Raw genomic sequence first — 22,246 nt, forward strand, 5'->3', positions numbered from 1 at the left:
ACAAGAGAAGCCACCGCAATGAGAAGCCCACGCACCGCAACCAAGAGTAGCCCCCGCTCACCACAACTAGAGAAAGCCCGTGCACAGCAACGAAGACACAATGCAGCCAAAAATAAATAAATAAATAAAAAACAAGCTTGTTTATTCCTGAGGCTGAAATTAAATACTAAAATATTGAAGAAAGCTAAAAAAAAAAAACCCTAAGAGGCTATCCTTATTTAATATAGAAATTGTATAACAGGGTCCTGCACATACCTGGGTATCAGGGAGTTACTGAGAGAAAAGCTGTCTAACCAAGTTCAACATCTATATTCCATTTTCAGTTTGTGTTTAGTTATACAATCTCATCTTTCAGAGTCTTTTGAAAATATGCCTTGCATTTTACTCCAAAGAATCAACTTGAGGCCCATGATCTGACAATTTCTCTGCAGTCACTAAAATTACCAGCAACAAAATTTTTTGGAAGTCATCTGTATTAAATCAGACTATTAATATGTACCTTAAGAAAAAAAAATAGAAGGAAACATTCCCTCCTATCTTTCTAAATGCCAGGTTGTCAGTTTTTGCTCTATTACTCTCCTTAAACTACATGAAGGCAAGTGAGGCCAGGCTGGTAGGGTCAGAGGAAAGTTGGACTTAAAGCTCTCTTAACTCTCTAGGCTGCATTCCTGGCTGCTATGGCAGCAGATGTGTCTGAGAGTTCTCCCAGGCTTGCAGAAAATGGTTTCTGTATCAAAAATTTCTTCTGCTATCTCTCTTACTGTGCAATCTCAATAAATGCTTCGGTTTAATCTGCCAAAGGATTACCTTTTCTCAGTGCTGTATGGACTTAGACACCACTGTTGTCAACTCCAACAGCACAGCACAGACTCACTCATTTCCCTCTGCAGAAGCTGCTTCCTGGCTTCCCTGGTGGCGCAGTGGTTGAGGGTCTGCCTGCCGATGCAGGGGACGCGGGTTCGTGCCCCGGTCCGGGAGGATCCTGCGTGCCGCGGAGCGGCTGGGCCCATGGGCTGTGGCCGCTGGGCCTGCACGTCCGGAGCCTGTGCTCCGCGACGGGAGAGGCCACAGCAGTGGAAGGCCCGCGTGCCGAAAAAAAAAAAGAAGCTGCTTCCTTCTTAGAACCACACGTGGGGTTCTACAAACCCAATCACTGAAGTCAGAGAAATGACTACAAAAAGGGAGAGCCAAGCTAACCAATTCTGTGGTTAAGGTCAAGCAACCAAAATTTTTCTGGGACATGGTTTGAATCTGTTTTAACTTAGCATCAAAGTCCATTACTAGAAAGGATTTTTTCTTTTTAATTTAAAAAGCAAGCTGGGCTTCCCTGTCAGTCCAGTGGTTAAGAGGCGGTGCTTCCACTGCAGGGGGTGAGGGTTCGATTCCCTGGTCAGGGAACTAGGATCCCACGTGCCGTGTGGTGCGGCCAAAAAAAAAAAAAAAAAAAATTAAGAAAAAGCAAGCAACATGCACCTGTAGAAAACACTCCCGCAGTTCCCCAAAAGGTTACCACCATATGACCCCGTAAGTCCTCTCCTAGGCATAAACTGAAGAGAAATGACAACATATGTCTACCCAAAGATTCATACATGAATGGTCGTAAGAGTATTCATAATAGCCAAAAAGTGGAAACAACCCAAAGGCCCATCAAATGATGAATGGGCAAATAAAATGTGGTGAGTATATATATCTCCATATAATGGAATACTATTTGGCAATAAAAAAGGAATGAAGTACTAATACGTGGTACAACATTGATAAACCTTGAAAATACAATGTTAAGTGAAATAAACCATGCTTAAAAGACTACATATTGTATAATTTCATATAAATGAGATGTCCAGAATAGGCAAATCTATAGAGACAGAAAGTAGGCTAGTAGTTTCTAGGAGCTGAAGGGAGGAAGGGAAATGGGGGTGACTGCTAAAGGGTACAGGCTTTCCTTTTGGGTTGGAAAAAAATGTTCTGAATTGATTGTTGCACAGCTCTGTGAATATACTAAAAACCACTGAAGTACACATTTTAAAAGGGTGAACGATATATGTGAATTATATCTCAAAACTGTCAGAAAAAAAAGGCAAGCACACTTCCTCTTATCTCATTTAAAATAAAAATGAACAGCCTTCCCATCCCCAATCCCATACTTCAGTAATGGGTTATAGCAGGACAGGGTTTCCCAATCTTTTTCATTACAGAAGTCTAGTCAGCCACTACCAATTGGAAATGGCACTCCTCGAAACTTCTTTGTCATTCTTACACTTCATTGTAAGCTATTCCTTACAATGCTTTGTAAGGAATAGCATTTTACTTGGAGTTCTAAAGTAAGTGGATTGGGAGAAAATGGCCTTATTGTCAAAATTACACTTGAAAAATCCCTTATATCATCCACAGGGGGCAATATACATGTTTTGTGTACAGATCCCTGAACTATAATTCTTGATCCATTGAAGTTTTTTTTAAAAAATAAATTTATTTAATTTTTATTTATTTTTTTTTGGCTGTATTGGGTCTTCGTTGCTGTGCACGGGCTTTCTATAGTTGCGGCGAGCGGGGGATACTCTTCGTTGCGGTGCAAGGGCTTCTCATTGCAGTGGCTTCTCGTTGCGGAGCACGGGCTCTAGGCGCACGGGTTTCAGTAGTTGTGGCATGCAGGTTCAGCAGTTGTGGCTTGTGGGCTCTAGAGCGCAGGCTCAGTAGTTGTGGTGCACGGGCTTAGTTTAGTTGCTCCACGGCAGTTGGGACCTTCCCGGACCAGGGCTCGAACCCATGTCCCCTGCATTGGCAGGTGGATTCTTAACCACTGTGCCACCTGGGAAATCCTTCTTCATCCGTTAAAGTTTAAGCACCAGTGAATTTAAGAAACAAGATCTAAGTAGATGTCTGAGCATCTAACCATACTTGTCTTTTTTCTGTGTTCTATAATTTAGCATTGTAAGTAGTAAATGAGATAAATAGGTCTCATCTCCAGCTGGGGATATAAGTCAAAAGTCAAAGTGAATATATGCATGAAGCGATTCTAATGCATTTGGCAGGCAGTGCTCTATCAAATCTCAGATTTCATATTAAACACTGTATCAGGTGCTAGTTTCCTGCAGGTCACATTCTGTCAATTTTTCTACCATTCCTTCACATTTACCGGGCACCCTTTTGATATAAGGCTCTGAGCTAGGTATGTTTCACACAAAACTAAGATATGGTCTCTGCTTTCAAGAACTTCTGATTCAATCCTTATCAACTTAAATTTTCCAAGTTCTATTTAATTTCATACCTTAATATTAAGTAACCAGATTTCCATCCCCCCCGCCCTAAGAACTCTTTGTATAATCACTTGGCTTCCTTTCTTCTGAGGGAAAAGTAGGAAGTATGCATCTAATCACGTTAAAGACAACCAGAAGGCTGACTTGTAGCTGAGAAAACAGGCAGCCAGCAACCAGTCAGGGAGTCATCACTGTCTCTTGAGTCTCAGTAGGTCTTATCTCTGTCCAAAATGAAGAGTTAGAATGGCCAATTTCCAGACATGATTTTCTCTTCTCTTATTGGAATGATCTGACCTCCTAAGGCTGAGTTCAATGAAAGATTTAGGCATTAGCTAAGAAGTGAAAAGGGAAGAATGGCAGCTTTTTGCTTGCTGAATGTTCACTGTGGTCTCAGTTGCTTCAATCAAACTCATAACCATGCCGCTTAGGAACACATTTCCTACTACAAGGTCAGTCTTCTTGTTCAATTTTACACTGTCTCTTTTATATTTATAACCTACTTAGTCTTCAGGCACCTTACTATAAAAGGATAGGAACTGAGTCTTATTTTTCTTTGGATCCCTAGCATCTGGCACTGTGCTTGGCCTACAGAAGTTGCTCAGTGAATGTTTAATACAGACCTGTGAACCCAGCATATGCAGTTCTGTGTACTCTTACATAAAAATAGGAACCAAAGTCTAGAGAGACAGTAAAAAGATCAGTGGTTGCCAGGGGGTGGGGGTGGGGAATAAATGGACAGAGCACAGAGGATTTTTAGGGCACTGAAAATACTCTGTATGATGCCATCGTGATGGACACATGGTGATTATACATTTGTCCAAAGCCATAGAACGTACAGCACTAAGAGTGAACTGTAACGTGAACTATGGACTGCAGATGATTACCAGGTGTCAATGTAGGTTCATCAGTTGTAAAAAATGTACCTCTCTGGTGGGGATGTTGAGAACGGGGGAGACTATGCATGTGTGGGGCAGGGAGTATATGGGAACTCTGTACCCTCCCCTCAATTTTGCTGTGAACCTTAAACTGCTCTTAAAAAAAAAAAAAAAAAAGGGAGTCAATAACTAGATTTGGTTTTAAACAGCATGAAAGGCTTGCACATTTGTTTTTGAAAGCCTTTCCACTGAAACAGTTGATCTTTCTTCGGAGGTGGGGGGATGAAACAGTGGGAGAATAGCCATTTTAGTTTTTATTAAATTATACCCAGTAAGAATCAACTGGAAGCAACTCTTAAGCTTAAAGTTACTCACTGACACCTCTCTGACGGGAAAATGTAAAGATAAAACAGTGATTTCTGCGACATGGGGGTGTCAGCAATTGCTCTGTGTGCTTACCCTCGGTTCTGTAAATCCTCTAAGTTAGAGGCATTCCATTCCGAGCCCTGTGGAACCAAAAAGACAAGGTTAGAGAGTATTAGCCAATGAACCGAATACAGTACTTGAAAAGGAGTCCTGTGAAGGAAGAAACAGTTTCTAAAAAGAAGGCCACTAACATCTACCAAGTTTCCTCTCTCAGTGCCAGGTACTTTATATGCTATCATATTCAGTTTCCACAAATGATAGAGTAAGAAAGTTACCTTCATTTTTTAGAGATATGAAAACCAACCCTTATAGAATTCAGATAATATCTCCTCAAGATCACATTGCTGGAAAGGTTTCTTTGACCATTCTCCAATCTAAGTTAAATGTAGTCTGTCACTCTTGTTTATAGTAGTCTATTTTAGCAATAGCATGCATCACTATTTTTACTTGTATATTTATTTACGTGCTTATTTACTACCTTTCTCCTCCACTATAATACAAGCTTCTTGAGGGCAGCAACCAGGTCTCTTGTTCTCTAAGGAAACTCCTGCACAGTGCCTGGCACCTTGCAGGTATTCTTAAATGAACAAAGTGGCATTATTATGAATTAAAACTGGATTTCATTTTAAAACCCCCACTTTTTCTAGTGCATTATGTTGCATCTAAGAAACTGGGATGGTACGGTGTGTGTGTATGTCTGTGGGGGAGAGAGTGAAATAGTCAAACAAATGAGAGGAACATCATGTGCAAAATTTAAAGGAAAATGTCTCTATAGATTATCTGCAAGATACATCAATTGTTAATATTTTGCCATATTTGCTTTCTTGCTGTCCTTCCCTTTCTTTCAATATACATCATACTTTTTTTTTACCCGAACCATTTAAGTAACTTGAGCATCATGACACTTCAATACTTGATCATGTATCATTTAAGAACAAGAATATTCTCCTATATAACTCCATTTTTGCAACCAAGAAAGATAACATGAATACAATAATAATCTAACATATCATCTATATTTGAATTTTAAAAATTGCCCTCAAAATGTCCTTTATATTCATTCAATCAAGAATCATACTGTGCATTTAGTTGCCATGTCTTTAATCTAGAACAGTCCACCCCTGTGCCTTTAGTTATTTTTTGATACTGACATTTTTGTAGACTACAGGTCTGTAATACTGGAGAGCTCCCCACAACCTGGATTTATCTGATTGTTTCCTGATGACTAGATTCAGGTCAAACATTCCTGGCAAGAATATGACAAGGGAGGGCTTCCCTGGCGGCGCAGTGGTTAAGAATCCTCCTGCCAGGGGACACGGGTTCAAGCCCTGGTCTGGGAAGATCCCACATGCCGCGGAGCAACCAAGCCCGCGTGCCACAACTACTGAGCCTGCGCTCTAGAGCCTGTGTGCCACGACTGCTGAAGCCCATGTGCCCTAGAGCCCACGCTCCGTAACAAGAGAAGCCACTGCAATGAGAAGCCCGCGCACCACAACGAAGAGTAGTCCCCGCTCACTGCAACTAGAAAAAGCCTGCGCACAGCAACGAAGACCCAACACAGCCAAAAATAAATAAGTTTATATAAAAAAAGAATATTACAAGGGAGATATTGTATACTTCGTACTGCATCAAATCATGAGGCACATAATGTCAGTTTGTCCCATTATTTGTCAGGCTGAGTTTGAATTCTTGGTAGATACCTTTGTGTCTGCCACATCCCTCTATTGTAAAGGTTCCTTTGAAATTAATTAGTTGTCTATAGTAATCTTTGAAGCCGTGTGAAAGGCAAAGTAATCTTTTTGCCCTATGATTTCAGCATCAATTGCCGATCTTGCCCAAATGAATTATTCTACTGGAGGTTACAAAATGGTAATTTTCTAATTCCATCATTTCTTCTGCAAGTTAGCTGACATTCTTCTGTAAGAGTCTCACCTAATCAATCATCACACCCTTTATTGAAGTGTCACTATGGACTCTTGAATTCTTTTTGTATTTAGAAAGTTATAATCCATTACCATCTTTTTTTTTGGACATGCAGATTGTCCGGAATTTGGCCAGTGGGAATCTCTTCAAACAGGTTCCTTTTGATATGATTCCATTAGTCTTTGAGCGCATCCATGCTTTGTGGTACAAAAAGTTGTTCCGGATTCACTTTGTGAGTAGAATCAGCCAGTTCCCCAAGAAGCCCTGGTTTCTTTTAGTGAAGAATGATATTTTGTAACCAAGATCTGGGCAGTAATTAGGTATGCTCCTAACTACTGGGTGTCATTGTTTCTAAAACTTTTCAGTGGTCAGATCTAGGAAATATTTCTAAAAAAATACTGAGTTTATATTTTTACCTTCAACTGAAATTAATTCAACACCACAAGGTTCTTTCTTCCCTCTCCCACACTGTTTATATATCTCCTTACTCCATGGTGAGAACTTTGGTTCCCAACAACTCATTTACTCTACTTACAAAATAGTTTTAACATTATTACACCAATACTAAAACCAATAACAAAAATATTAAGTTCAAATTTTCTTTGCATTTCTTTTTTTTTCCTTATTATATCCCACTAAGGGGTACAATTAGAGTATTATGCTTAAGTTATTTGAATTAATTTCTTTCTGTGAGGTTATCAATTTGACACATATTTGGGTTCATTTGCTCCTGTTTATATTCAATTTTAGGGTGTGTTTTTTCTTCCATGTTTTCCATTTTTTTGAATATACAAGACTTTTTTTTTGGGGGGGGGGCGGTTACGCGGGCCTCTCACTGTTGTGGCCTCTCCCGTTGCGGAACACAGGCTCCGGATTCGCAGGCTCAGCGACCATGGCTCACAGGCCCAGCCGCTCCGCGGCATGCGGGATCTTCCCGGACCGGGGCACGAGCCCGTGTCCCCTGCATCGGCAGGCAGACTCTCAACCACTGCGCCACCAGGGAAGCCCTATACAAGACTTTTATAATATTGAAAGTCAAAAGTTTATTAAAAAGTAAACTTGAAGTCTCACTCCCACCCCCATCTCCTCAATCCCCATGGGTAATCGTTTTTATTAGTTTGTGGCTTATTCTACCTATGTTGTATTTTGAAAAAAATATAAGCAAATATATACTTACCACTTCTGAATTACACAAAAGTACTTTACTACACATGCTTTTATTGTTCTTTGCTTTCTTCACTTTGCAATATCTCCTCAGACCCACTCCACATCACAGTGCCACTTTCCCCATAGCCTTGCCAACAAAATGTGTGGTTAAGCTTTTGAATCTTTTCCAAACTGATAGGCGTGAAATGTTATCTCGGTGTAATTTTAATTTGCATTTCTGTTTAGCGTAAAAGTGAGCAACTCTTCAATGTTTCAGGTCTATTTTCTATCTTTGAGCTATATGTTCATGTCTTTTGAAAAGGCAAACATTTAAAAATAAGAATTTATCTATTTCAGAATAATGCATTAAGTGGAATTTAGCTTTATAAGACTCAGGTTCAAGTCCCAACTCCCCCTCTGACTGGGGGACCTTCGGCAAACTGCTTAACCTCTCTGTTTTCACTTTCCTTATCTGTAAAATGAAACACTCCTCCCACCCTAGTCCTAGGAATCTAATGGATAGCTTCCCCTCAAACTACAAATATAAAGTTTCTCCCCATTCCTTTTGCCATGTAAGAATACAAAGAGAAGTCTGTGACCTGGAAGAGGGCCCTCACCCGACCATGCAGGCACACTGGTCTCAAGACTTCCAGCCTCTCCAGAACTGTAATAAGTTTCTATTGTTTATAAGCCAACACCTCCCGCCCCTCCCTCACGCTTCTGTCATATTAAAATGGAAAACCCTCTCTCCATCCTAAATCCTCCTCTGGACACTGTTCTTTTCCTTTTCCTGAAAGGAAATCTAATACTCACTTTCTAAAATTCCTCATCTAATACTTTCTAAAATTCCTCATTTCCCATGTATCTCAACCCACAGCACTGTAGCTTCTGCCCTCATCACTCTTGCTAATGACATCTTCTAATTGTCTAATCCAGAGGTTACCTTTGTAACCTTATTCCACTGGCCTTCTATGAGTATCTATCTTGATATGGTCATCACTCCCTCCTTATGGAATTAGATCAGACTGCACAAATATCTAGCCTCATGCCTGGCACAACGAAGAGGATCAACAAATGCTTGTTGAATAAATCATCAAATGAGATAAGTAAATGAAGCACTCTGAAAATTGTCAAGTGTTATGTAAGCACTATCTTCGTATTACAAGTGATCTGTAATTTGGCCATCGAACTTGGAGATCTCAAGGATGCTATGTTGAAGTACATTTAGGAAAACTGTCAGTAAGTGACGGATAACTGATCTTTTCTACAGACCAAGGCTCACCTGACTTGCTTTAAAAAATATATAAGAGGTTCTAAAGACTCTGTGCTCAAACTGAGAAAACTGGCTCCCATACCAAAGAAAGAGGCAAGAATTATTTTTTTAAAAAAAGGACTTTCAAGGAGACAGAAGCCAAGCAATAAGGGTTGAGTGGCTAAATTGGAGCCAGGGAAATGTGACCACCTCACAACTTAATTTAGAAATCTAAATCCTCTGCGGAATTCTGTACAGCTAGATGGAAATAACCCTGATGTGATGGTAAAAGTCCATGGTTTTCATCTACCTGTCCAGAGAAACTTCAAACTGACAATCTGAAATGACACATATCCAGAAACAAAATAAATTAAACTCATCAGCTACTGACTCAGTGAAGCCCATGTAAAGTGACTTGGGCTCTGCTTAGGGCTGTTTCAGGTTCAACCTGAAAGAACTGGAATCAACATGGTGTAATTACTTTTCTGTCCTCAATACAAATGCCATGCATATTAGCCCCCTTGGGTCCTCAACAGACTCAATCTCTTTTTTTTTTCCTCCATGCTTCTCAGGCAGTGACATAATTCCATGGGGGTTTTCGATAAGTTCTATGTAATTATGCAGAGCATATTTTAATTGTATGGAAGTGTAAAATGAAATCTTGAAACTATACTGTAATACATTTAAAAAAAATAAATTTATTTATTTTTGGCTGCGTTGGGTCTTTGTTGCTATGCGTGGGCTTCCTCTAGTTGTGGCAAGTGGGGGCTACTCTGCGTTGCAGTATGCGGGCTTCTCATTGCAGTGGCTTCTCTTGTTGTGGAGCACGGGCTCTAGGCTTCAGTAGTTGTGGTGCATGGGCTTAGCTGCTCCGCGGCATGTGGGATCTTCCCAGACCAGGGATCGAACCCATGTCCCCTGCATTGGCAGGCAGATTCCTAACCACCCCGCTCCTACAGTTTTTAAATAAGTTCACTTCCACCTTTCACTCTGGTTCACCTACACTGTACTCTGGCCCAAAGACTGAAGTGACTGATTTCTTTTAAAATGTTATCCTTAGTACATGCACCCCAGTGTTCACTGCAGCACTGTTTACAATAGCCAAGACATGGAAGCAACCTAAATGTACATCAACGGAGGAGTGGATAAAGAAGACGTGGCATATATACAATGGAAGATTATTCAGCCATTAAAAGGATGAAATAATGCCATTTGCAGCAACATGGATGGACCTAGAGATTGTCATACTGAGTGAAGTTAAGTCAGAAAGAGAAAGAGAAATATATGATATCCCTTATAAGTGGAATCTAAAAAGAAATGATACAAATGAACTCATTTACAAAACAGAAACAGACTCATAGAGAACGAACTTATGGTTACCAGGGGGGAAGGGTGGGGGGAAAGGATAGTTAGGGAGTTTGGGATCAATATGTACGCACTGCTATATTTAAGATGGATACCCAACAAGGACCTACTGTATAGCACAGGGGCCTAACTCTGCTCGAAGTTATGTAGGAGTCTGGGGGAGAATGGATACATGCATATGTATGGCTGAGTTGCTTTGCTGTGCACCTGAAACTATCACAACATTGTTAATCGGCTATACTCTACCCCCACCTCCCAAAAAAAGGGGAAGAATTCTGTAAGTTCCAAATTGGGATGAAAACTAAAATTGCCTGAAGTAAAAAAAAAAAAAAAAAAAAAGTTATCCTTAGGAAATAACCTTGTTGGGGTCCAAAAGTTCCAAGCAAAAAGAGGAGAGCACATCTATGGCAAAGAAGGACGACTGTACTGGGGGTTCTGCGAAGATCATACAACTCGAGATAATCTTCAAGGATTGGTATCCCTGTCCAAATCTTTATGATACCATACCTATAGCCTCAATGCTGTGAGTCACTTTACTGTGGCAGCCAGGCACAGGATCAATAACTTTTTCTTCTAAAAAGTTAATGCTACACATCTCCAGTTGAGGGGCAAAAATCATGAATATGAGACAATTTTTCTTTGAAACCAAAACTCTACTTTAAAAGGATTTGTAACGTCAAATCTTGAAAAAGATACAATCAGCAGTAAAATTCGGACTTCTTTCTCATTCACAAACAACATTACCGGTTGCCTGTCCAATATTACTGTGTTTCCCTAATTTAACTAAGAATGCTGCCTGCCTTTCTGCAAAGGCTCTCTGTTCACATCTAGCATTTTCTCAGCCAAATCGGACAGCCTCCAGGAGAGCTGTTGATACGAGATTTGGTTGGCAAAGGCTTCCAGCTCAGAGAAGTAGTACACTCTTAAGGGTGTGGAAGAACTGCTTTTTCTGGAAATACCCTGGCTTCCAACCAATCAATCCTGGCTTCTCGCTGCAGATTTTCTTTAAACTACGCTCTATACTTTTCTTCTGCATATCAGCTGGACACCTTTCCAAATAAACATCTCTGTGCAGTGCACTACTAAGCCGAGCATTCTTCCAAAGGGAGGGGAGAAATCCTGCTGCATCCGTTCACACAATCTGCTTGCGCTCCAGGCATGGCAGCTACGCACAAGATGAAATGACTTTGCAGAAAATTAACAACACCACTTACAGTTTGGATAAAACCTCTTTTTCTGTGTCAACTGCTGGGAAAGCCAGCAGAGCACAGACTCACTGGAGAAGAGACAGGGGTTTGGACACAGGATATGGTGGTACAAACAAAGGGAAATACAATAAGATGTTTAGACAACCTGTTCATGCACTTATTTTGTTGGATAAGAGTTAAATTCCAGGATTCTCCAGTTTGAAAGTTTTTTTCCCAAATAAGAAAAATATTCACAATGAAAAGAACATGTCCATTTTTGAGAAAACAGAATTATATCTGAAGCTGAATACATTTTCCTTTTTTCAAAAATATGTACATAGATACATATTAAAAAAGTAAAAAAGAACTAGAAAGCAATATTATATAATGAAAGATAATAGTGCTTATCTCTCTTGGTGTTGATTAAACGTCATTTATTGTCTTCTGAAGTTGCCTAAATTTTCTATAACGAACATGAATTATTTTTGTAATAAGAGAAAAACCCAAGACAGAAGACTACACCAATAATCATGAAATAATAGGATGAATTTAGTGATACAAATACTCAAATGCATTTCTAGTTGATTAGCAACTAATCTGGGGAGAACTGGATTGTTTTTTCTGCTTAGAGTACTATTAAAATTTATTTATATGTCCTAAAATAGTACCATTTGAGGAAGGGGTAAGGAGAAGGCAGTTCTTGAGAGGGTGGCATCAGAGACACAGGGAAGCATGTCTGAAATTAAACAAGTTAGTGACTGAATTTGATATTCATCATGTCTACCTCCTTTTAGGTATTAAGATCTAAGCTCAATGGGAAAGCAACTTCCAAGTTTATAGCTTTGGTCACTTTCAAACGAGTTATTTTTGGCTACAGGCACTTGCCCTTCATAAAAATTAGTCATGTTACACGGAGACAGTTGGGGGCAGGGTCCATTTGAATGAGTGACTCATAAGTTTTCTATGCACAACACAAAAATTATTTCCAAGGATACAAGAGCAGGGAATACATGAACCCTCATGGAATTACACACAAAAGACAACAAAGCCAGGTGCTACACAAACGGAAAGGTCCATGACAGTTCTGCCGGATGATCTACATTGAGAAATGGCAACACACATTGGTCAAGTTAAAGTAAAGAAAAGAAGCTCCCTTCCCAGCTCACAGCTTTTCATGGGTAATTTCATAGCTAAACACCACCATGAATCACTTGACAAGCATACGTACTCCAAAGTGTCAACAAGTTAATTCAGGGCACAAGTCTTCAATGGCATGAAGTCTGACTGCTTGGTGAAATAAACTCTTATATTCATGGTGAGATGATGCAGTTTAGTCAGTTCCTGTGCATATTTATTCCTCTTCTCTCCTGTTTCCCACCTTCTAATCACTTCACAAATGTCCTTACCAGAGAAACGAAGTGAAATTAAAACCAATCGATTTAGTTCCTTGTTAGAATTTTTAGTCAAAGTATGTGGGAATTGGAAATAACAGTGAGGTTTTGGTGTTCCCCACTGACTTCAATTATCCTTGTTCCCACTACCATGTACAGATGAAAACTAGAACTCTTTAACATTTGGGAGATAAATAGGTCTTAGGATTTTAGAAGCTTTCCTAATCCATCTGTCAGAGAGATCTTCTTGGGCTAATTAGAAGCCACTGAATGTTCAGGTACCATGAAGAACAATTTTAAATCACTGAAGATTTGGTAATCAAAAAGTAACTGAGGGGCTTCCCTGGTGGCGCAGTGGTTGAGAATCTGCCTGCTAATGCAGGGGACATGGGTTCGAGCCCTGGTCTGGGAAGATCCCACATGCCACGGAGCAACTGGGCCCGTGAGCCACAACTACTGAGCCTGCGCGTCTGGAGCCTGTGCTCCGCAACAAGAGAGGCCGCGATACTGAGAGGCCCGCGCGCCGCGATGAAGAGTGGCCCCCGCTTGCCACAACTAGAGAAAGCCCTCGCACAGAAACGGAGACCCAACACAGCCAAAAATAAAAATAAATAAATAAAAAGTAACTGAGGGGGCTTCCCTGGTGGCGCAGTGGTTGAGAGTCCGCCTGCCGATGCAGGGGACACGGGTTCGTGCCCCGGTCCAGGAAGATCCCACATGCCGTGGAGTGGCTGGGCCTGTGAGCCATGGCCGCTGAGCCTGCACGTCCGGAGACTGTGCTCCGCAACGGGAGAGGCCACAACAGTGAGAGGCCCGTGTACCGCAAAAAAAAAAAAAAAAAAAGTAATTGAGGGACTAAAAATGTAGCTACAAGGTTCCAAATGTTTTAAAAGTCCAATAGTCTTTGTTATAAGTAGTTTTCTGGGGGGCTTCCCTGGTGGCGCAGTGGGTGGGAATCTGCCTGCAAATGCAGGGGACACGGGTTCGATCCCTGGCCCGGGAAGAATCCCACATGCCGCGGAGCAACTAAGCCCATGTGCCACAAATACTGATCCTGTGCTCTAGAGCCCGTGCTCTGCAACAAGAGAAGCCACGACAATGAGAAGCCCGCGCACCACTCGCTGCAACTAGAGAAAGCCTGCGCACAGAACAAAGACCCAACACAGCCAAAAATAAAAACAAGTAAATAAATACATTTAGTAAAAAAAAAAAAATAGAAAGTAGTTTTCTGCTCTCTTCAGATATATCAGATCTTAGACCCATTTGGCAGATTTAAAAGAGTGACCTCAAAAAGGATCATTCTTTTTTGGGGATACACTGTATAAAACTACTGTGGACTGGTCTGCTTTGTGGCTCTATTATGTAGGACAGATGAGATCTTTAACAACCCATGGGCAAGAAAGGCCTGATCTGTAGCATTTGCCAATTTCCTCGGTGTAAATTTTCCCACCGTAGTCAATTGATGTCACTGAGGAATTGGGAAGAGATGAGCAGAAGCACACCATTATATAACATTTCCACCATACAATAGATGTAAATAACCTTAAGAGCACAGATAATTGTAAAATGTAGTAAAATACAGGAAGTGATGAGGTTTGAGTATTTATGACCTTTGTTTTTAATGTAAGTTACATTTTATCTAAATATAATAAAATTGGATAATTACCCCCGCCTCCATGAGTTGGTATGGACTAGCCCCAGCACACCCCTTTAAAGTGGCCCTAGGACTTACCAAGAACACGTGCTCAAATATCTGTGTAGGGCTATCCATCTGACCAAGGATCACTATCATTTCATTATCTATAAATTCCTTGAATTCTCGCAAGTTGCACACCATTTGCATTTCCAATTCAGTTCGTATCTGAAACAGAGATGACATTTTGTACTAATCTCTGAAAAGTCCCTCTGGACTTTCAATCACTCACCATTTCTAGCCCCGCTCCTATTATCTTTCTACCTCTAGCCTTGGAACAATGGGGACTCAAGGTCTCTTACCTCTTTGGATGTGATATTCTCCAAATCCTTCTGCATCATAATCTCCCTTAATTTGGTTTTAATTAGCCTTTCTGTTCGCTCACGTTCAGTTGGTCTGAGAAGAGAGAAATGGTGATTTTTCTTAGGCAGGAATTTGACCAAGTTAATGAATGTGCCACCTGATCATGCTTCCAAACTGGCAGCCCTTCCCTTTGTTACCCTTAAATTTATATTCTGGAGGCACGGGAAAAAGAAAATTGTACTTTAAAAAGTTTCTTTTCAGAATGTATAGAATATAAACATGTAGAGATTATTACTTGAAGAGATTGTACATGTCTAAAAGCCCATAAATATATTCACGTATACAGATCCAAGAAGGAGTAAAAGACAAATAGGCTATACTGAGTGTAATACTTTAATGGAGGACCATTTCCCATCAAGTACCCCTGAGTACCACTTGCTGAGCTAGAATACCAAGCTGGGAAGACCAGTGGTGCGGCCTACTATGGAACTGGGTCTTCTGTAGCTTAAAAATGCCAGCCAATGCTGACCATCTGTTGCTACGGTTCTAGAAAAATGCGAAAGAGAGAAGAGTGATTTCTGCCTTCTTCAATGAAGCAAATTCTCTTCCAAAATGGATTTTAAGGATTAGCTACCTGGAGTACTCCATCCAAAATGTTTTCTTTTTCACAAAAGCTCTCACCAATGTCTCTGTGAAATTATTATCCGCATTTTACAGATAAAGGAAATAAACAGCTAAAAGGTTAAATGACATGCCAACCGTCACTTTCACTGGCAGGAGACCCAGAACTCTCCGTCCAGCCTAACACTCTACCTGCAAGATTATGCTGCTTCCCTTAGTCTTCTCTCTTAAAAACAAAAATTTCCCTGGGAACCTTACTATGAAATCAAACTAGGAAGCTGATTCTCCAATTACTGGAAAGATACTGGTTCAACATAACTAGATGCTTCTCTCTAAAAGCATTATTTCATATTATGCAGAATTTGAGTGAGGCTAACAGAGAGTACTTTCTGTCTCATCTTTCCCTCCTACCAACTTGAGAAAGGTATCTGCCCTGTACTTCCTTATTTGGAGATGGAAATGGACTAAGCCTTCAGGCATCCTGCCTGCCCTTGCTGCCTACGGCCTTATCACTGGCTGCAAAAATAGCTTCAGTATAATCTCCAAAGATGGATGCTCTGACCCCACAACCTTGGGGCTCCCCACCACTCGTACTCTTAACTTCTCACGAACCCTGCAGAGTATAGCTAACGCCTCTGCCATTTCCCTGTCAATCGGCCAAAGCATCCCTGTCTTGACTAGGATTAACATTCTTAACCATGCTCCCCACCATTTTTCCTAGACATAGCTAATGGTAGAAAGTTATACATTTCAGTCTTCTACTAAAAATAAATATTGGTAAAAAACAAATTTTAGCACCTGTGTGCATCGGTTCGATTCCCTAGTTTAGCAGACTTTCTCCCAATCCTTCACACTTGTTGGGCCAGAGTGGTTTGGAAGCAGACATACCTGGGTTTTAATCCCAGCCCTGCTACTTACTAGTGGTATGATCTTGAACAAATACCTTCCCTTTGCTGAACCTCTGTTTCCTTTTCTATAAAATGTGAACAGTAATACTATTTGCCTCACGAGGTTTTTATGAGAAATAAATGAGATACCATGTATGAAGTGCCTGGCATAACATCTGATGTACCCTGGAGGCACCACACACCTATATTCCCTGCTCTACCTTCCCTGGATTTCAAAATATAAACTTTATTCACAGTAGAGCACTTAAGTCCATTTTGGCATACATTCTCCTCTGTAACCTCAGCATTATTTTTTAGGCTTTTCTAGTCAACTTAGGGAAGAAGAGGGAATGAAAAAGGCATTACAACACAAACATACTTTCTCCCTTGATTTCACTAGAGAAAAATCTGGAAAATACATATATACACAAAGAAAATAAAAATCACTGAAAATCCCCCTGTCATTATTAATACTCTCACCTACAGCTCTCAGTCTTTTTCTACAGACAGACACTTGTTTATTAAATATATCTTAAATTGTGGTTATATTGTACCTAGTAAGAATTAACATTTAATGAGCCTTTACCATGTGCCAGGGACTACATTTTACATTACTATTATTATTATTTTTTGCTCAGGGATACAGAGAGATTATGGGCAATTTTATTTTCTTTCCTTTTTGTGTTATAATTTCCAAATCTTCTCCAATAAAATCAGGAAAAATGAAAAGTCTGATTTAAAATGTCCATTTATGAACAAGATGAGACATCCATTTCTCCAGTACCCATCAACCAGTCATAAAGCATGAAATCAATAACACTGCCCACGATTCTGAAAGCCATACATACTATCCTTATCTTTTTAGTTACTGTGGAATCTTATTTATATTTGTTTGTTTATTTATTTATTTATGGCTGTGCTGGGTCTTCGTTGCTGTGCGGGCCTTCTCTAGTTGCGGTGATTGGGGGCTACTCTTCGTTGTGGTGCGCGGGCTTCTCACTGCAGTGCCTTTTCACGGGCTCTAGGCACACGGGCTTCAGTAGTTGTGGCTCACAAGCTCTAGAGCGCAGGCTCAGTAGTTGTGGCGAATGGGCCTAGCTGCTCCATGGCACGTGGGATCTTCCCGGACCAGGGCTTGAACCCGTGTCCCCTGCACTGGCAGGCATATTCTGAACTGCTGCGCCACCAGGGAAGCCCCAGTTACTGTGCAATCTTGAAAGGACTAGAGCTACTAGTACTAACTGGTTCTCGTACCAATAATACCCTATACAAAAAAGCCTTCACTGTTTTTTTTGACTATTCCATTCACACAATTCTTGGAAATTTCACCTTTCCTAGTAAAAAGCATTTATTATCTAAATTAAGCCTTTAAAAAAAGAATCACGAATTGTTTTGGTATCACTTTAGGAATCTGAAGGTGAAGGTTTGTAAGACCATTTAGCAAGTAGCTACTCTTCTTTCCCAGATGTAGAACACCTTGGAAGTGCAGAAAGATCAATTCAGAGCAAAATAAACATCCTGATTAATTTCCAAAGCAGGAACTAAGTGTGAAAAAATTTCCAAAATAGTCACATAAGTTTCAACACATAGACCTAAAAAGGAAATAAACATCAGCTCCACCTTAGGCTATCCAATTTGCAGTACAGCAGGGAGATTTAATAAAAATGTTACAGACCTAACAAGGCAAATGTGGGGCTGAGTAAGACAGAAATTACAATATATATTTTAAAAAATTTGAACAGAAATCAGTTAAAAATTAGCATAACAACGTAGGTATTCTAAATTGACTGGAAACATCTTGTTTTCTTAAGTATTAGCAACATCCTCTAAAAGCTTCTCTATGTCATTAATTTGCTTAGGAAATGCTTCTTTTAAGATAATGGAAGGTCAGACTTCAGCCTAACTCCTTTAAACTCAAATTTCAAATTAGTGGAATCTGAATTAATGGGATTTTATGGTATTGCAGATCTTAACTATGGAGACTCCACTGTGCCCAGGAGTGAAACTCTTCAGGCCTTTGCACACAACAGAAAGGACAGGTTTCTTTGCGAGGCAGATGTGTAGTGCAGACAATGACTAAAATCACTTGTAAGGTTAATTCCCTAGGAGGAGAGATTAGGGAGGAACATGCTGGTTCTGACCCCCAAGAACGCAACAGAGAGGACTTCCGTGATCCTCAGCAAGATGACTTACATGTCTGTGAAAAGAGCTGGAGAGTCAGGCCGGTGGGACTGCACATCCTGCATAGCATTCCATTCATTGACTGAGGATTGATCTGAGTTGATATGGCTCTCGTAATAACTCACCCAGGTGAGAAACAGGCTGCCAGGGTAGTAGTTATGCATTCTGGCGACTTCACAAGCCTTGTGTAGACTCTGTAATGCAGACCTGAAAGATATGCTGGGAAGTGAGCACTGGAGAACTGTGGGGATACCAAAAGGCCAATAATCCATGTGCTCCCCAAACTCTTCCAATTTTTAAATCCTATAGAGTTGGGCCTCTGGAGAATCTATTCCTTGGAATTCAAGAATCTCTGATTCTGATCATACTACACTATCTCTTCATAGCAATCAACTAGACATTTCTTGCTGAAAGATATGATGCATTATTAAGGCAGGGGGTAGAGGGGAGCAGGAGAACTGACAAGCTACCAGTGAAAAATAGGTCTGAGTACCTATGGAGCTCACAATCCTGTAGTTGGAACCACGCTGTGGCTACTGCCACTAGAGAAGTAAAGATCTACTTCATTTACTACACAAACATTTGTTTCTCTTGGCACAGAGTCACGTTAGAACATGTATTCCCTATGACTCTTAGAGGTTCCACAAAGATCACACAGACAGATGTTCCTAAGCCTTGAGGACAAGTCCTTTAATGCCCAGGATGTACTGATCTAATGACATCTGTCATTCTTGCTACCTTAGTCTCCTAGTCTTTTTAAACCATTTATTCATACACTTGAGCTACTTTCTAAGAACAGCTCTGGTTATACTGAGACTAATTAAATCTCTGACTCTGAACTCAGGAACTCAAGAAGGGTAAACAAAACTGAAAACTAACTTTTTGGTTATATACTTGGGAAAACTAAAGCCAGAAATGCTAGGAAGAGTTATACAAGAGCAGGCATCTTTCTATGTTTTTGTTTACTGATTTGTCTCAAGTGCCTAAAAGAATGCCTTCTTTTTTTAAAAAAAAAAAAAAGAAGAATGCCTTCTAGTTCAAAGTTGGAGCACAGTTAAAATTTGTTGAATGAAATGTCTTATTAGCTATAAACTAATGTCTCTCTCCTAAGGGAAAAGGATAGTATGCGAGTACTCTGTGGCCAATCTATACCCATCTTTTTCTTAAAAATGCCTTTTTGTTGTTTTTTTTCTTTCATAACAAATGTGATCATGCTCATTTTAGAAAATTTAGGGACCTCAGGTAAACGGCAGAAATATCCTTAATCTGACTGCCCAGAAATAACCACTGTTGGTCTCTGCAGAGATCAGCTGATCATGTTCTGCACACCATTTAACTTGTTCTTTTACTATACACCTTGCTGTCAACATCTTTCCAGGTCAATAAATATTCTTCAACTAGATAATTTTTAATGGTTGCATAATATTTAGAAACATGGATGTACCATAATTTAACTGATTCCTATTATTTTAGCCATTTAAATTGCTTTCCTTTTTATTTTTTTTTTGCGGTATGTAGGCCTCTCACTGTTGTGGCCTCTCCCGTTGCGGAGCACAGGCTCCGGACGCGCAGGCTCAGCGGCCATGGCTCACGGGCCCAGCCGCTCCGCGGCATGCGGGATCTTCCCGGACCGGGGCACAAACCCGTGTCCCCTGCATCGGCAGGCGGACTCTCAACCACTGCGCCACCAGGGAAGCCCCCTAAATTGCTTTCCATTTTTTGCTACTATTAGAACACTGACAAACATTCTTATAGTTAAAAATTTGCACACACCCTTATTACCTTAGGATAAATTCTTAGAAGCACAATTACTATGTCAAAGGGCATACAAAATGATACAGCAAGCTGGCAAATCATTCTCCAGAAAGGTTGTTCCAGTTTATTTTCCCACAAGTAAGTCTATGACAATGTTGTTCCTTAAGTCCTTGTCAACCCCATAAAATGTAAATTTAAAAATAAAATCATGACCAACTTCATGAGAAAAACATGCCAGTCCATTTTTAGTAGGGAAACAGATTTTCCCGTAAGAACAAAGTTGCAGAATCTTTTAAAATGCCTCCTTTTACTTAACGTAAGCCAAATTCTCAGAATTCTCAGCAAATTTCAGTTTCTTACACAGATTCAAAGGTAAAAGCCAGCTTAGTGCAATGTACAGGATATTCAATGCATGTTTTCTTCATCCAGGAAACACATGCTTCAAAAGCATATGCCACAAGTGTCTGGTGCAAATGTCCTAAACACACTCAAGGCATAACCAGCTCATACTTCAGCTGCAGAGGCTGCAGTAACTACTTTCCTGTGAAGGAAACACCTGGTCTAAATGCTGCTTTGATCCATACATCATCTTTTTCTTTTCTTTTTTTTTCTTTTGTGACTTTCAGCTCACTACTCCTCATGTGGTACACCAAAAAAAGTTTATTCTGCAATAGGCCAGCAGACCTAGGGCTAGTCAGTCTACTTTAGAACATCAAAGCTTGAATTACTTGAATCCCTAAGAATTAAGACTGCTTTGTACTCCGCCCCAAAATATAACTGAAAACACTGCATTTATGGGACTTAGGACTTATGGGTTTTACCTGGTATAGGTCAGTTGCTTCTAATGGACCCTTAGTCAAAAGAGGTCGTAAGTTTTCTATGAGAAATTTATCTGTGAAATATGCCCTAAATCTAAAAATTGGTCTAAACACATAACCTGAAACTCTGTCCTACCTCAATTACTGCATGAAATAAGATTTAATTGTTCAGCTGACTCTCTTTTAGGACCGCACCCACTTCAAGCCTATCAATCCTGTTATTCAGGGGTAAGTTATCTCCCTGGAGTCTTTTTCAGGCTCCTTTATTTCTTGTTTGGCTTGCATTCTGCCCATTCTACTCTTCATGGGGACTTCCACTATAAAACAGGCAACTGAATGAGGAACTGAAATTCAAATCGCTGACTGGGGGATGACTCTGAATCTTAGAGTCACATCATTCCCTGTTTATACTGGATCATTTTTCTAGATAATCTAGAACAAGAGAATAAGAATCTATTCTGTCTAAACGTAAGAGATACTCTTAGGCCAGTTATATAACCTCTCCAAACTCTGGTTTTCTCACCCATAATAAGGAGCTAATAATACTATTTTGGGGAGTTGGTGTGACGATTAGATGTATTCCATGTAAAGCACTAGGCTCAATGCCTGACATATATAGTAAGTAACCCAGAAGTGTCAGTACACCAGCTGATGGTTATTAACAACTACAATGTTTTTTCTAGGCTTTATTTGCATTATGTAAATAGTCTCACAAACAGTTGCCAGCAATTAAATGGAAACTTATCGATGTATAATATAACTCCATCAATGCTATCCCTGATTACCTGAAGAAAGAGGAAGTTAATGCATAGTTGCGAATGTTCTAGACTCGGCTCTAGACTGCTACTAACTTAGTCAATGTGTCCCTATAAAACTCAGTTCCAACTGGCTATCTGATCCATTGTCTTCCAGAGTCTAAGAGCACCTCTGAGTTTCACTTGTTCACCAACGCTGAAGGCCTTCCATTGTGATAATCTGAAAACTGAACTTCTAGGTCATCTTTAACTATGATGGCCACACAGACAGATCACACAAAATCCTATACACACAAACAGATCATACAGCATTTTCATAAAGAACTGTGTCATTTCAAATACTACTTCTCACAAAATATTGTTCCAATAACATTAAAAAAACTTTCATAGAGATATTAAAAGTCCTCTTAC

At 40.1% G+C, this 22,246-nt stretch overlaps 1 protein-coding gene across 4 annotated transcripts in view; it reads right to left on the reverse strand.

The window, feature by feature from the left end:
* The window catches only part of SSH2 (slingshot protein phosphatase 2), a 245,419-nt gene that overhangs the window by 20,698 nt on the left and 202,475 nt on the right, over window positions 1–22,246 (reverse strand). For all 4 annotated transcript variants that reach the window (XM_030861928.2, XM_030861926.2, XM_030861927.2 and 1 more), the window contains 4 exons: window positions 18,520–18,714; window positions 14,818–14,911; window positions 14,555–14,683; window positions 4,592–4,638 (listed from right to left, as the gene is read on the reverse strand). In XM_030861928.2, coding sequence (XP_030717788.2) covers window positions 4,592–4,638; window positions 14,555–14,683; window positions 14,818–14,911; window positions 18,520–18,714 — 465 coding nt within the window. The remainder of the gene's footprint in view (window positions 1–4,591; window positions 4,639–14,554; window positions 14,684–14,817; window positions 14,912–18,519; window positions 18,715–22,246) is intronic.

The sequence above is a fragment of the Globicephala melas genome, chromosome 20 (genome assembly GCF_963455315.2).
Source record: "Globicephala melas chromosome 20, mGloMel1.2, whole genome shotgun sequence".
Classification (NCBI taxonomy): Eukaryota; Metazoa; Chordata; class Mammalia; order Artiodactyla; family Delphinidae; genus Globicephala; species Globicephala melas.